Source organism: Pangasianodon hypophthalmus, chromosome 10 (genome assembly GCF_027358585.1).
Source record: "Pangasianodon hypophthalmus isolate fPanHyp1 chromosome 10, fPanHyp1.pri, whole genome shotgun sequence".
Lineage (NCBI taxonomy): Eukaryota > Metazoa > Chordata > Actinopteri > Siluriformes > Pangasiidae > Pangasianodon > Pangasianodon hypophthalmus.
Genome location: NC_069719.1, coordinates 10,653,238 through 10,665,807, shown reverse-complemented (window position 1 = coordinate 10,665,807; position 12,570 = coordinate 10,653,238). Strand labels below are relative to the sequence as shown.

Here is a 12,570-nt window from a genome sequence, read left to right as displayed (position 1 = left end):
GTGCTTTCAACTTTGTTTCAACAGTTTGGGAAAGGCTGACACATGGGTGTGATGGTCAGGTGTCCACAAACATTTGGCTGTGTAGTGCATCTCCGCAGCCCGGCACCAGCTCCAAAGAATTAGTAGCCGTAAGACATTTCAGGTTGGTTAAACTTAGAAACGAAAGTTCACCTGCTGCCTTAAAAACGTGAATAAACTCAACTTGAAGATAACCTTTGTTTTAACTCAAAGTCAAGTCAAGACAATGGATTACTTTGGACTGAGTTCACATAACTTAATAGGGCTATCATATTTTACTGTGTACAGCTCCAAATGGGTGGTGCAGCTCGATTCTATTGGCTATCTTCTCTAACCCTTACCCTAACCCTACCACTTGCTGGTATCCACCCACTTGCTGGTATAAGTGCCTCCCATTAGCTGGTCTCTGGTTTGCAGAGAAACACACTTGGGCACCTCGACAATGTCACCAAAGTGTGGACTTGTAGGAGGACTGCAGGACTCAGTGCGCCATTTGGGACAGAACTATAACTCAGTGGTGATGACGTTCTCCGGCTAGCTCCGCCTACTGAAGGTTAGTTATTAATAGACTTTAATTAAAAAAAAAGTATTAATATTACTATAATAATAATAAAATTCTTTATATTATTAATATGCGTGATAATTATAGTAATATGCAAAAAAAATGCATATTATATTGTCATGAAACTATTTACAGAAGAAATTACATATTAAGGGGAAAATACATTTCTAAAGTGCACAAGTCTTAAAGAATAAATGTCTGTAGAGAGACTAATTTATTCTCCTTAACTGCAAAACCTCGCCCTTATTATTTCGATTTTTTTTTTCAATTACAGCTATGAACCATGGGTAAGTCGACATGCACGTAGGAGGGATTTTTGTTTATTTTCTCCCGATGGTAGAGAAATAAAGGTATGAATGATGTCAGGTGTTGTAAGAGCGTATGTTTGACTGGCAAAAAGCCAACGTAAGCTCTGCAGCACACAGCGCGTATTTTTATTTATTTATTTAATTTTAAATATACATGTATATGTAATATCTACATAAATCTGCGCGAAAGTCGGGAAGGTGGAGTTTAGTAGAAGGATCTGGCAACCCTGTCCGTCGCCAGCGCTACAGTAATGGCAGCGCCCTCGTGTAGTGCATGCGCATGAGGAACAGTTTTTACACAGTTACAGCTTCTTACAAAGGTGAAAATTCAGTGAGTGTTATTTATCTTTCTGTAAGTCATAAGTAATTTAGGAATCTTGTCTTGTGTAAAGCATTTAGCTGGCGTTCACTAGCACGTGATTAGATACTGTATAATAACTGCGTTAGCATTAGGGCTAATGATTTGGACACCATCTGGAAATGAGTCTGTTGTGTTCAGTAACTTATATATGACAGTGGTACAGATAATGTGTTGTAGCTAATTATTATCATTATTATTATTTTCCTGGATGGAGGTGCAGGAGAATTTAGGTAGCTAGCAAGCTAAGACTATTTCAGAGGAAACTAGCTAAGAGCTATCAGGCTGAGAGTTAATCCTCAAAAGCAAAACACAGCAGTGTAGTGTTGTAGACTAGAGTTTAATTCTGTGGTTATCACTGAAGAACAAACATCAACGCCAGCAGTAGTTAGGTTTAGTAAGTTATTTTTGATCTAACTGTTAGTTCTTTTCCTTTCTTCAGATAAAGAAAGATGAAGACCAAAACTATGAAGGCGAAGAAGCGCTTTGGACCTTCCAAAAAAGGGATCCTTGTAAAGGGCAAATGGAAGGCTGTGGGGCTCGATCCCAGCATTTTTGCTAATGAAGCCATGGGAGAAGTGGTGTGTTTTGAAGAACTCACAGATTATTCCCTGGTTGACTCTGAAAAGACCGCAGCCATGACTGGGCTGTTACAGGACACAGCTGCCAGAAAGAAGCGAAAAAATAAGAGAAAAGCCAGTGAAATTGAGGCTGAAGAACATAACTTGGAGGAAGATCCGGATGAAGTCGTACAGCTGTCATCTGAAGAGAGTCCAGCTAAGAAGCGGAAGAAGAAAAAGAAGAAACACGAGAGTGATGATGTGCTCTCAGGTGATGATCATGATGGCATAAAGAATTTGGTTGAAGAAGGAGAGGACCAGACACTACAAGACTCTGATGATTACACTGAGTTTGCAGCAGAGACAACACAAAAGACCAAGAAAAAAAAGAAGAAGAAGAAAAAGAAACAGAAAAGTGCAGAACAAACAGAGACTGATGCCCAAGTAGACCCTGCTAATGAGGTCCAGGTTCCATCTAAAAGAAAAGCCAAGAACTGGGCAGATGCAGCTCTCTCAAAAACAGCAGGGCAGGACACCGACGTATCGGCATGGAAAGAGCTGTTTGTACCTGAACCTGTGCTAAAGGCACTGAGCAAACTTGGATTTTCTGCACCTACACCGATTCAAGCTCTTGCTCTTCCTCCTGCCATTCGAGATCACCTGGATATTCTGGGTGCAGCAGAGACAGGTAACGTGACAAGTGCATGTGAGAAACTCTGAGCTTTCTAGCCTTCATTCTCTTTTTAGTGTTAACAGAAAAGACACGTGAGAGTTTGATAAATGGAGCTTTTTCTGGTGTTGAGGAGCATCACACACTATACTTTTCTATTTGAAACAATGTTTAGGCTCTGTTCTTTGTCTCTGATGTATAGTGCATTTGCATCTACATTGAGTGAAGCACTTTTTATAAAGTCGTACTATTTTAGGGAAACAATAATTACAATTGAACAGAGCAGCTGAAGGTTATTAGGCTCAGGTACCCTACAGTGATTGTGGTCCTTAACAGCCCTGGGATTTGAACTTGGAACCTTATATGACTGAGCCAGCATTAAAAATGTCACCTTTACTGCTGTCCATCATGAACTTACACTGTAATCTTCTTTCATTACTCTGCAGGAAGTGGAAAGACTTTGTCTTTTGGAATTCCGATGATCCACAGTATATTAGAGTGGAAGAAAACCATTGACAGTAAAGATGCAGGTGCAGACGGGAAATCTGACGCTGTGGCAGAAGTGGAGAGCATTTACTTACCTTCAGTCAGAGACTCAAAAGACGACTCTGAGAAAGATCTGTCCACAAAGAAGAGCACTAAGTCTGGAGAGGCTGAGGGGCAGCAGTCAAACAAGACAGGTGGAGACCTGACTGACAATGCAGCAACAAGCACAGACAAAGCCTCTAGTGCACAGAGTGACGATACAGACGATGAACACGAGGAAGAGAATCCTACCGAGGATGATGGTAGCCTGGACGGTCAAGATGAGGATGAAGACTGTGGTTCTGTTGATGAGCATCAAAGTCAAGATGATGATGGTGTAGCAGGTGATGAGGAAGGTGCATTCCAGAGCATGAGCGTTAATATAAAGAGAGAAGAAAAAGATGATGATGGGAAACAGCCTTTACTTGGACTTGTTCTTACACCGACCAGAGAACTAGCAGTGCAAGTCAAGCATCATATTGATGCTGTAGCACAGTTTACAGGTCTGTGATATGAAAGTGCAAGTTGTTACAATGGTTTACTTCATGTGTACTGATCTGACAATGGTGTACTGATTGTGTTATCTTTACACAGGTATTAGAACTGCTCTTCTGGTGGGCGGAATGGCACCACAGAAACAAGATAGGATGTTGAAGCGTAGGCCGGAGATTGTTATTGCAACACCAGGGCGCCTGTGGGAGATGATTCAGGATAAACATCCTCATCTGCGCAACCTAAGGCAGCTCAGGTAATGCTGTGAGGTGCTAATGCATTTCACCCTTAACATAGTGATTTGCCTCAGTTACATCACCATGTAGTGTATTATTCTATTATTGTTACTATCTTACTAATAGTTATTACAGCTTTCTAACTGCTATTTAAAATGGTCATGCCAGTGATGCTCATTAAACTATGAAACTATTACGTTCAAGTGGATAGAAGTATAACATGCACGAATCGATCTCGTCAGGTGCCTGGTCATTGACGAAGCTGACCGCATGGTTGAAAAAGGTCATTTTGTTGAGCTTGAGAACTTGCTGGAGATGCTCAACACGTCCCAGTTCAACCCGAAGAGACAGACCTTTGTGTTCTCCGCTACACTAACCATGATCCACAGCCTCCCTGCCCGAGTGCTGCGCAAGAAAGGAAAGAAGCTGGAGCAGCGCAGCAAGCTGGAGGTGCTCATGGAGAAAGTAGGGATCAAAGGCAAGCCTAAAGTGATCGACCTCACGCGGAAAGAAGCCACAGTAGAGACGCTGACTGAAACCAGGATCCACTGTGACAAGGAGGAGAAAGATTATTATCTCTACTACTTTGTGCTGCAGTACCCTGGGCGCACTATGGTGTTCGCCAACAGCATTGACTGCATCAAAAGGCTTAATTCACTACTAACTATTTTGGACTGCACCCCACTGCCGCTGCATGCTAATATGCACCAGAAACAGAGGCTGAAAAACCTGGAGAGATTTGCAGAGAGGGAGAGGTGAGAGACAGTCACTTCTCTGTGTTCTATTTTCAATAGTTTCAGCTGACAGCATTGTGTAGGATGCCCTGGGTTTTTGATTATCACTTGACCTTTTTTAATATCTGTTTAAATGTTCTGTACTTTCTTACAGTGCCCTGGGCAAGTAAATAAAATGATTATTATGATTAAGATTCCAAGATGAACCTTTTAATTATGGAATTATAATTCTTCATTTTTAAAAATAGCTGCGTCCTTCTCACGACGGATGTTGCTGCTCGAGGGCTTGACATTCCAAATGTCCAGCATGTCATCCACTATCAGGTAACCCATCACTTGCAACAGATATTTCTTATCATTTGAAAATTTACATTTGTGGACTACTTAACCATTTGTGTCATTCTGGAAAAGGTCCCACGAACTTCTGAGACATATGTCCATCGGAGTGGACGTACAGCTCGTGCTGCAAAAGAAGGTCTCAGTTTGCTCCTGATTGGTCCAGACGATCTGATGAATTATAAGAAAATCTATAGGACGCTGGGCAAGGATGAGGATCTTCCAATGTTTCCTGTTCAGAACAAATGCATGACTGCCATTAAGGTATTAAGACTAACTTCAAAGGACTCTTAAAAGGGAAAGTGGTATCTTCAGTCTCAGTTTGCTTGTGTATCTGTGAAGTGAGTAATCACATGTACTGAGAAATTATCAGGATGCTATTTCAGGATACAGCTTTTAGAATTTGACTAGGAAATTTCTGTGGCAATAAAAATGACTTAATTGGTAGGTAATCACTGATCATTTCTACAGGAACGTGTCGATGTGGCAAGACAAATAGAAAAGATTGAATACTACAACAGCCGAAAGAAGCAGCACAATTCTTGGTTCAGGCAGGCGGCAGAGGAAATGGACATAGACCTTGATGACGACTTGCTTTTGGGTTAGTATTGTTGAGCTGTACAAGTATTGCAGTGTAGCGTTGAATGTGCTTTAAGGAGGTCCCTGTTGCCAGGCAATAATATGATTTATGTCTTGCAGGAGGAGGCAGGGAAGAAGAGAATGAAAGAGAGCAACAGAAACATGTGAAAGGTTTAAAGAAACACCTGAAGCACCTGCTCTCCCAGCCAGTCTTCAAAGCCCACATGAAGACTAAATACCCTACTCAGATGGGCAAACTTCAGCTGCCCGAGCTACCTTTAGCCAATGAAACAGCTCTCATCAGTGTGACCAATCAAAAACAGAAACAAAAACAAAAGAAGCGGAAAGGGAAACAGCAGCAAATGTAATGATGTTTATACCAGAAGTTGATATATTTAACTTTTATACAAAATAGTAAGACATTTTGCTCCAGTTGTGATGCATGAACTGTCTTTATGCATTTTTGTATTAGGACATTGTCACCATAACAGAAGTTTCTTTTTTTATGGTCAGTGGCGGAAAAAATTGTATAAAAATGTTTGAAGATTGTTATTGGCCGTTTGCATAAAATGTTTCAAATTTTAAGGAAAATTGCTTGTGGAAGATTTTTGTCCAAAAAAATTGGTTCCAGACTGTTTGGTCCAAGCCTTATTTCCAGTGTTCTCTGTGCTTGTAAAGAATGTCATAGTGAGATGTCTTGTAGAGAAGATACAGGGAAGGTTGAGATCCCTCTGGAATGGTGTGGTATGTAAGGTGGCCATCACTGCCCTCCATGGATATAATACACAGACTAATGTCCAGCTCCTTAGATAAAGCCAGGATCTCCACATGATCACATTCTGTCGCCATGGCTTCTACTTCCTAAGACACCACAAGTGCATTAAAACATGGGAAATCTCATCTGATAACTGTAGGAGATGTGATAGTAAAAGAGCTCACCTGAGTACAGTAAACCTTTAAATTCGGAGCCTCCACAAAGTGCTGGAAGAAATCGGCATGGCTCTGTAGGTGTGCTGAAGTGAGCAGCCGCAGGTACTGCACCATGCTGTCTGAGGTAGCCTGGTCATTAAAAAGGCTTAACAGAGTCTCTTCACAGGCATCTGTTTCAAGTCGCTCCAGTACACTGTTAAACTTTAAAAAAAAAACAAAAAAAAAACACTCTGACAGTTTTATTTTTGGTTTGTACCAGGGTGTGTTGGTGATCATCCAGAATGACAGTGTAGATGATCAGGTGTTCTTGTACTTACAGTGTTCAGTAAATCTTTAAAAGCACTTTCATCAAAGCCAGATGTTAGCAGCACCTGGTGACTTCTTATCAGCTTGTCCCTAAATCTGACAAATGAAACAATTCATAGACCATCTGAGTTTTTGGTTAAGCATAGTTCCAGAAAATTAACTGTAGTGATTAAGTGAATGTACCTTTGCATAGCGCTTTCACTGTGTAGCAAGCTTTCTACAAGTGTAAAGCAGAGAGCCCTGTAAAAACAATTCCCATCTCCTTTTACTCTGCGGATAAACCCAAACTGCTGGCAGATGTCCTACACAAAACAAGAAAAAGTGTGACATGACTGGCTGAGTGCTATACAGAATCATAATTTTAAGATCATAACTTTAAGAATATATTACACCTGGTATTTTTGAGCTTCTGACTCTTCCAGTGTCTGAGCTGAAGTTGCCTCCTTGATGGAGACTAATTTGGGCGTGTCCATCTGAAACAGCAGGGGGTTGCTGGTAATTTACGTCATACATGGCGCGAGATACTTACAGAAATTCTGACTGTTCTATTGCTGAATCCCACATCGGATTTGTCGATGAGCGCGAATCGTTCCTCGATTTCATTTCTCTGTAATCTACCATGCACTCGCGTTTAAACACTTACATTATACAGTCGTCAGTCCTAGGTGTGATGACAGCTAATTCCCAAAAGCACAGGATGAAGGTGTCTTATCTGAAGCTCCACAGAAGACAAATGGTAGCGTCCATGATGACGCAACGCAGGACACCTGCACGCGCTCTGCCGAACACTTCTTCGAACTGGACGCGAGCGACGTTCTAGAATAGTTTGCAGTTTTGCCACTGCCGGATGCACGAGCGCGTGTCTTTCTTAAAGGGCCAGAACGATTTTAAAAGGGAAGGTGATTCAACATTAGGACACAAGTGATTGTTTTACGAGTCGGCTGTCGGAAAAGAACTCACAGTACGATCCAGCTGAGCACAGCCTTCTCTTTCTGTTTCTTTTTTCGCTTTCGTGTCTTTTGATGTTGCTTTACTCTGTTGAACGACAGGGGGCGCCATAACTCAGTCAGCTACTTGAACACAAAGTGAATATAGACACCGAACATGTCGATTCAACTTATATTTTAAGTTTGTATTGGAAGAATATTACCCCTGAAAGAAAAAAAAAAAAAACCCTGATTAGGACATTCATTAATATTTTTTTTGCCTCTTCATTTGAGATAAATAAAATGCTGCACACACTTCTATTTGCAACTAGTTTAATCTGGGTTTTTTTTTGTCTTTTTAAAAAATTTTTTTTTTTTAAATTTAAACTAGCAACAAACACAATTTACAATATAGTTGGCAGTGTTTTGGGTTAAGGCCAACATAAGGCCAGCATTTTTGCCATTGCTCTAGTCCTGTCCCTTCAAAGGAAGGCATGCACGCTAGCATCGATAACATGTTTGTTAGAAAAATGCCAACTGTATTCTTTGAACACGAAAGAATGTCCATTTGGAACATATAATCATTTTTCTGATCTCTGTGTAATATGTGTGTAATGTGTTTACTGTCCAGAAAAATCCAATGTTATGGTGCTGCATTTGTGTACCATCTTGCAATAGATTTTGTGAATTGTGTGATAAATAGTGCACACAAGCGGGAAATGGTAAATATTGCTTTATTTTTTGACCTCAAGTTTGGGTTAAGAATAGCTGATTCTTTGATTAAAGTCTCTTATTATCAGTCACAAATGTGTTTTATGACATCGTCTTGGAGGAGCTCAGCAGTTCACTTTCACTGTTTTTGCTATTGCGCTTTAGGTTAACTTTACTGGAACTGTTTACAGTCAGTGCTGGTCCTTTTCTTCCTCTGTGTCTGCTCCTCTTCATCAGTTCTGAACTGGAGTCTGTCATCTGCAGTGCTCTCCTCTCTGTATCCACCATCTCCAGAATGAACTCCTGCAGAAGTAATTATGAGCAGACTTAATTTTGGGTTTTCCCATAACTAAAATAACATTTCATTGTTCAGGTGAATAATGGACTGAGACTGATGTGCTCATTATGTTCTAAGTGACATAAATAATCTGACTATTTGTGGCACTTTTGATACCTTTATCATGTCCATCATGGTCAGCGAGTCCATTTCTTGTAAAGGTCCATAGTGTTGCAGGTGGCATTGCTGTGCAAGATTCTTCACCGCTAGCAAAAGACACCCAGTCTCCTCAATCTACCCACACCCAAGAAACAAAGCTTTAAACTAGCTAGGTAAGATGTTATTTGGGGGAAACATAAAAATTTTGATCTGCATTTTTATAAGCCTACAATCCACTAACAAGCTTTAATACAGTACTGCAGAAATTATGACATTATACATCAGATATCAGACCTGGTCTCGGGACTGGTCATGTTGAATATACAGGTTCATCTTCAGTTGTTTATTCTTCTCTCTAATTTGATCCCACTGGGTCTGCAGTTCTGACAACTCCTTATTGGACATCTACCTCCAGAAATAAAATATATAGTTTAATTATGGCTAAGACCATCAAACTGTCTGGTATACTACACTAAACAAAGTAACCATTATCGTAAATTACAGTTGTGTTACTTTGATAAGTGCATGCCACATACAAATCTGCTCGTACTGTGCTCCAGTTTGAGTGAGTCCAGTTTGCTTCGGCCTCGGTCTAGTTCCTCTGCCAGACTGGTGAGACGTTGCAACAAGTCCTGCTGAGTGATGGACAAGGTCTCGTAGCGTCTGATGATGGGCATCGCCAAAGAATCTGAACCATATTCTGAATAAGCTGCACATAATGACATGCAATGCAAATCCTCATGAGCAAAAAGGGCTACAGCAGCTTCAATGTTCTATACAAATCACATTTGGATATAAATCTGATAAATGTTGGTTATGTATTATAGACTATATACATTTATTACCCTCTGGTAGTAAATCTAGAATCTTCATCATATACTCTTCATAAATCTTATATTTAACAACCCGTTCTTTTAGTTGTTGATGTCTGTGGATAAAAAGTTAAAGCACATTTAATAATATGTTGCATAAATAAGTAGTGAAATGAGACAATAGCAGCCAGACATGATTTCTGTCTTTTCACCAATTCCTTACCTGATCTGAAGCTGCTCAAGTTCTTTATATAGTTTGGATTTCTCCTCCTCCCTCAGCTCATTCTCTTTTTTCTCTAGCTGGTATTTCTTCAGGGCACGCCGTCGCTTTACCTCGTTTTCCTCCACAAACCTTTCAAACCTCATTGCACTCTCTTTTGTCTGTGGAAGAGACACATTTCCTGATCTAATTATTCCTTTTCCATCCAGCTGATGTAATTTTGAAGATGTTTTCGACTACTGATCTTTTAAAAACTCAAGTACCATTGACAAATTACTGATTTGCATTCATAAACTTCATGTGACATCAGAAATATTATCAGATGAACCAAACAATTAGGTGCATCAAAGTATGAAAGCCTGAATTTCCTTGCCACCTTGCTTTAATCCAACTTACTTCTTCCTGTTTTTCCAGAAGTGCTGCCCTTCTCTGTTCCAGAGCCTGCATACGATCTTTGAACTCGAGCCGTTTCTGCATTAACTGCCTGTTTACCTCATCCAGCTGCACCTGCGTCTTCAGCACCAGCGTCCTCTGAAGAGTGTTGACACCCGTTTTCAGGATTCTGTTAGATGACTGAACATTAGCATGCAAGGTTAGAGTCTGTAGAAGTATGTTACCAATATTTACTGTCATGAGGGTGCTGTAAATGTTGGTGCTAACTTGAAATTGCCATGCAGAAACTGGAACATTCAAGTAAGAGGTCAAGAAGATCAATGAAGTCATTATACTCATATTATTTGTATGATAGGGTGAACTCAGGTAATCTGGGACCATCTTTGCAGTCTTGACTTCTCCAACAGTTTCTGTCATTTACTGAATACTACTGAAGAACGTATTAGAGATTTCTGATATCTCAAAGACGCTCTCTAATCACATCAGTAGAAAAATCTAGATGCATTCTCACAGGAGACATGATACCAAAATATTTTTGCCCACATCTGGTAATCTAAAAAATCTGCAGGATTTTCCTCCCAAAAAGGAATTAGTTCATTCATTCTTCAGTAACTGTGTTCACCTTTCACTATCATAACAGATCCAGGGTCTATCCCAGGAACACTGGGTGCAAGGCAGGAATACACCCTGGATGGGACTCCGTTCCATTGCAGGCCAAAACTCAATGCAAATATGATACTGTATGTTTTCCTATTAATCAGATAGGACACTGTATGTATGTATTTTTGTATTTAAGCATTCTACCTCATTTAACACTTAATTCAACTTATCAGCTTATAACCAAGGTCTTGATGCCATAGAAGTAATTTCCATTTAAGGATTTAAGCTTGATATTCCTGCTTAGTAGACTTACATTTTTATATGCAACTTATACTGTATGTCATGGTTAAGACTTGTCTTGGCTTCTAAAGATCAAATACATTGGAACATAAACAAGTCACAGTGTACAGTGTTGTATTAATATAGATAATAAAAATAAAGAAAAACATAATGCAACTGCAGTCTCAATATTAACTTAACATTGGCATATTAGCAGTTCATCAGTCAGTGTTTTTATTACATTTTGTTTAATATGTTTCAGTATTTTCTCAAACACCTGAATAAAAAAATTCTAAAATAATTTTAATAATAATTTAACACTTATTTTACTGGATGAAGTTTATGCTTCACAGATTTATAGGTTTAAGATGAAGGATAGGAAAAAACCTGTCATTCACTTCACCTGACTCTCGGTCTGGGGCACTTCTTGTTTGCCCCGTTCTGTAACATCATATCCATAAGCTCATGAAATTTTGATCACGTGGTGTCACTCCTCAGGCTTAGTAATAGTAATAACGTCACAAGTAATAGTAGACCTAAAAGCACTATTGTTACAGCGTGACATAAACACAGCACAGTGCCTTACTACTTCAAGTGGCCCACATTACCAGAGCTCAGCCTCTGCTGAAGAGGCGTGTGAACATGCATACCTCTGTTATGACAGGGATGTGGTTGACATTCTCTCCCTCTGCTCTGCTATGAGGAACACTGCCAAAGAAACAAACTATTATGCAAATTAGCTACATGCATTTCTGTGTGCATTCTGTTACTCGTATTTCCTGCGGCTGTAGCACCATGTTTCCAATTCACTTAATAACAATTCAGTTATTGTTGCCTTTATTCATCTGACCTTTAGTTTAAGGTAGTTTATAGGCACATAAAGTCATACCCGTGGTCCTCTAACTGCGTTACAAAAATATTTTCCAGCCTGTTTTCCACTTTCAGCTGAAAACGCGGGTCGTCCTTATGCAACAAACGGAGAGAGAGTGTATCCATTGTTGGTGAGGTATAGCCAGTCTGCTTTTTGTTAATTGCTAAATTAGGCGACGAAAAATAATCCAGGATCTTTACATTTAAATTTGTTTGCGGTGTCGCGAGCCGTTCGGTTCCTTCCGGGTTCTGTGTCGGTCTGAGCTTGTGTTGCGCTGTTGCCAGGAGACCGTGGAACAGAAGGACGGGGAGCGTTTTCCCGTTGTCATAGCAACTGCCCTGGGGGCCTTCTCCCTACAGCGTTATCCTGCATTCTGCTCTGAGGAGCATCAGACATCCACACACTCATGCAGTGCACTCATGTGTTTTCCCGAGTACACTGACCATGTAAGTCACTGAGTTTCTCATTGTTACCCACTGCAGTTCTACTATCCATTACTATTGCCACTCACCTACCATTTACCCCATGCACAAGTTTAAATGGTCCACCACTGGCAGGATATGGTTTGGATTGTGGACCATTCTCAATACAACAGTGGCACCGACATTCATTCATTCATCTTCAGGAACCACTTTGTCCAGAGCCCTATAGGAACACTGGGTGTGAGGAGGGAATACACCCTGAATGGCAGGATATCTTCACACTCAA

At 40.2% G+C, this 12,570-nt stretch overlaps 3 protein-coding genes across 6 annotated transcripts; 1 reads left to right on the top strand and 2 right to left on the bottom strand.

The window, feature by feature from the left end:
- The first annotated feature begins 550 nt into the window (after window positions 1-550).
- Window positions 551-5,969, top strand: ddx24 (DEAD (Asp-Glu-Ala-Asp) box helicase 24). 4 transcript variants are annotated; one of them, XM_053237397.1, is made up of 9 exons: window positions 551-571; window positions 1,689-2,494; window positions 2,923-3,504; window positions 3,596-3,749; window positions 3,972-4,484; window positions 4,712-4,787; window positions 4,875-5,063; window positions 5,271-5,400; window positions 5,499-5,969. In XM_053237397.1, exons 2-9 carry the CDS (start codon window positions 1,699-1,701, stop codon window positions 5,744-5,746), a joined length of 2,688 nt encoding a protein of 895 aa, XP_053093372.1. In that variant the 5' UTR covers window positions 551-571; window positions 1,689-1,698; the 3' UTR covers window positions 5,747-5,969. The 4 variants fall into 4 exon arrangements, with proteins under 4 accessions (XP_053093372.1, XP_053093370.1, XP_026789609.3 ...); XM_053237395.1 differs by lacking the exon at window positions 551-571 and adding an exon at window positions 1,069-1,208; XM_026933808.3 differs by lacking the exon at window positions 551-571 and adding an exon at window positions 1,075-1,219.
- LOC113538616 (ubiquitin thioesterase OTUB2) lies at window positions 5,732-7,603 on the bottom strand. Its single transcript, XM_026933814.3, has 6 exons — window positions 7,258-7,603; window positions 7,007-7,087; window positions 6,798-6,916; window positions 6,626-6,710; window positions 6,318-6,509; window positions 5,732-6,239 (listed from the first exon to the last, which is right to left on the bottom strand). Exons 2-6 carry the CDS (start codon window positions 7,085-7,087, stop codon window positions 6,027-6,029), a joined length of 690 nt encoding a protein of 229 aa, XP_026789615.1. The 5' UTR covers window positions 7,258-7,603; the 3' UTR covers window positions 5,732-6,026.
- A 655-nt stretch (window positions 7,604-8,258) lies between these two features.
- si:ch1073-416d2.4 (coiled-coil domain-containing protein 42 homolog) lies at window positions 8,259-12,452 on the bottom strand. Its single transcript, XM_026934019.3, is given in 10 exon segments — window positions 8,259-8,492; window positions 8,495-8,554; window positions 8,706-8,822; window positions 8,982-9,092; window positions 9,224-9,396; window positions 9,533-9,615; window positions 9,723-9,880; window positions 10,116-10,292; window positions 11,642-11,699; window positions 11,881-12,452. Coding segments are annotated over 10 exon segments (1,113 nt in total). The 5' UTR covers window positions 11,988-12,452; the 3' UTR covers window positions 8,259-8,423.
- Window positions 12,453-12,570: the final 118 nt, after the last annotated feature.

Coding starts and splice junctions, on each gene's coding strand:
- LOC113538616 (XM_026933814.3), bottom strand. CDS start 7,087: ATGGACACGCCCAAATTAGTCTCCATCAAGGAGGCAACTTCAGCTCAG. Junction 6,711..6,797: donor AGTGAAAGCGCTATGCAAAG/GTACATTCACTT, acceptor TTCATTTGTCAG/ATTTAGGGACAAGCTGATAA. Junction 6,510..6,625: donor TTAAAGATTTACTGAACACT/GTAAGTACAAGA, acceptor TTTTTTTTAAAG/TTTAACAGTGTACTGGAGCG.
- ddx24 (XM_053237397.1), top strand. CDS start 1,699: ATGAAGACCAAAACTATGAAGGCGAAGAAGCGCTTTGGACCTTCCAAA. Junction 2,495..2,922: donor TCTGGGTGCAGCAGAGACAG/GTAACGTGACAA, acceptor ATTACTCTGCAG/GAAGTGGAAAGACTTTGTCT. Junction 5,064..5,270: donor AATGCATGACTGCCATTAAG/GTATTAAGACTA, acceptor TCATTTCTACAG/GAACGTGTCGATGTGGCAAG.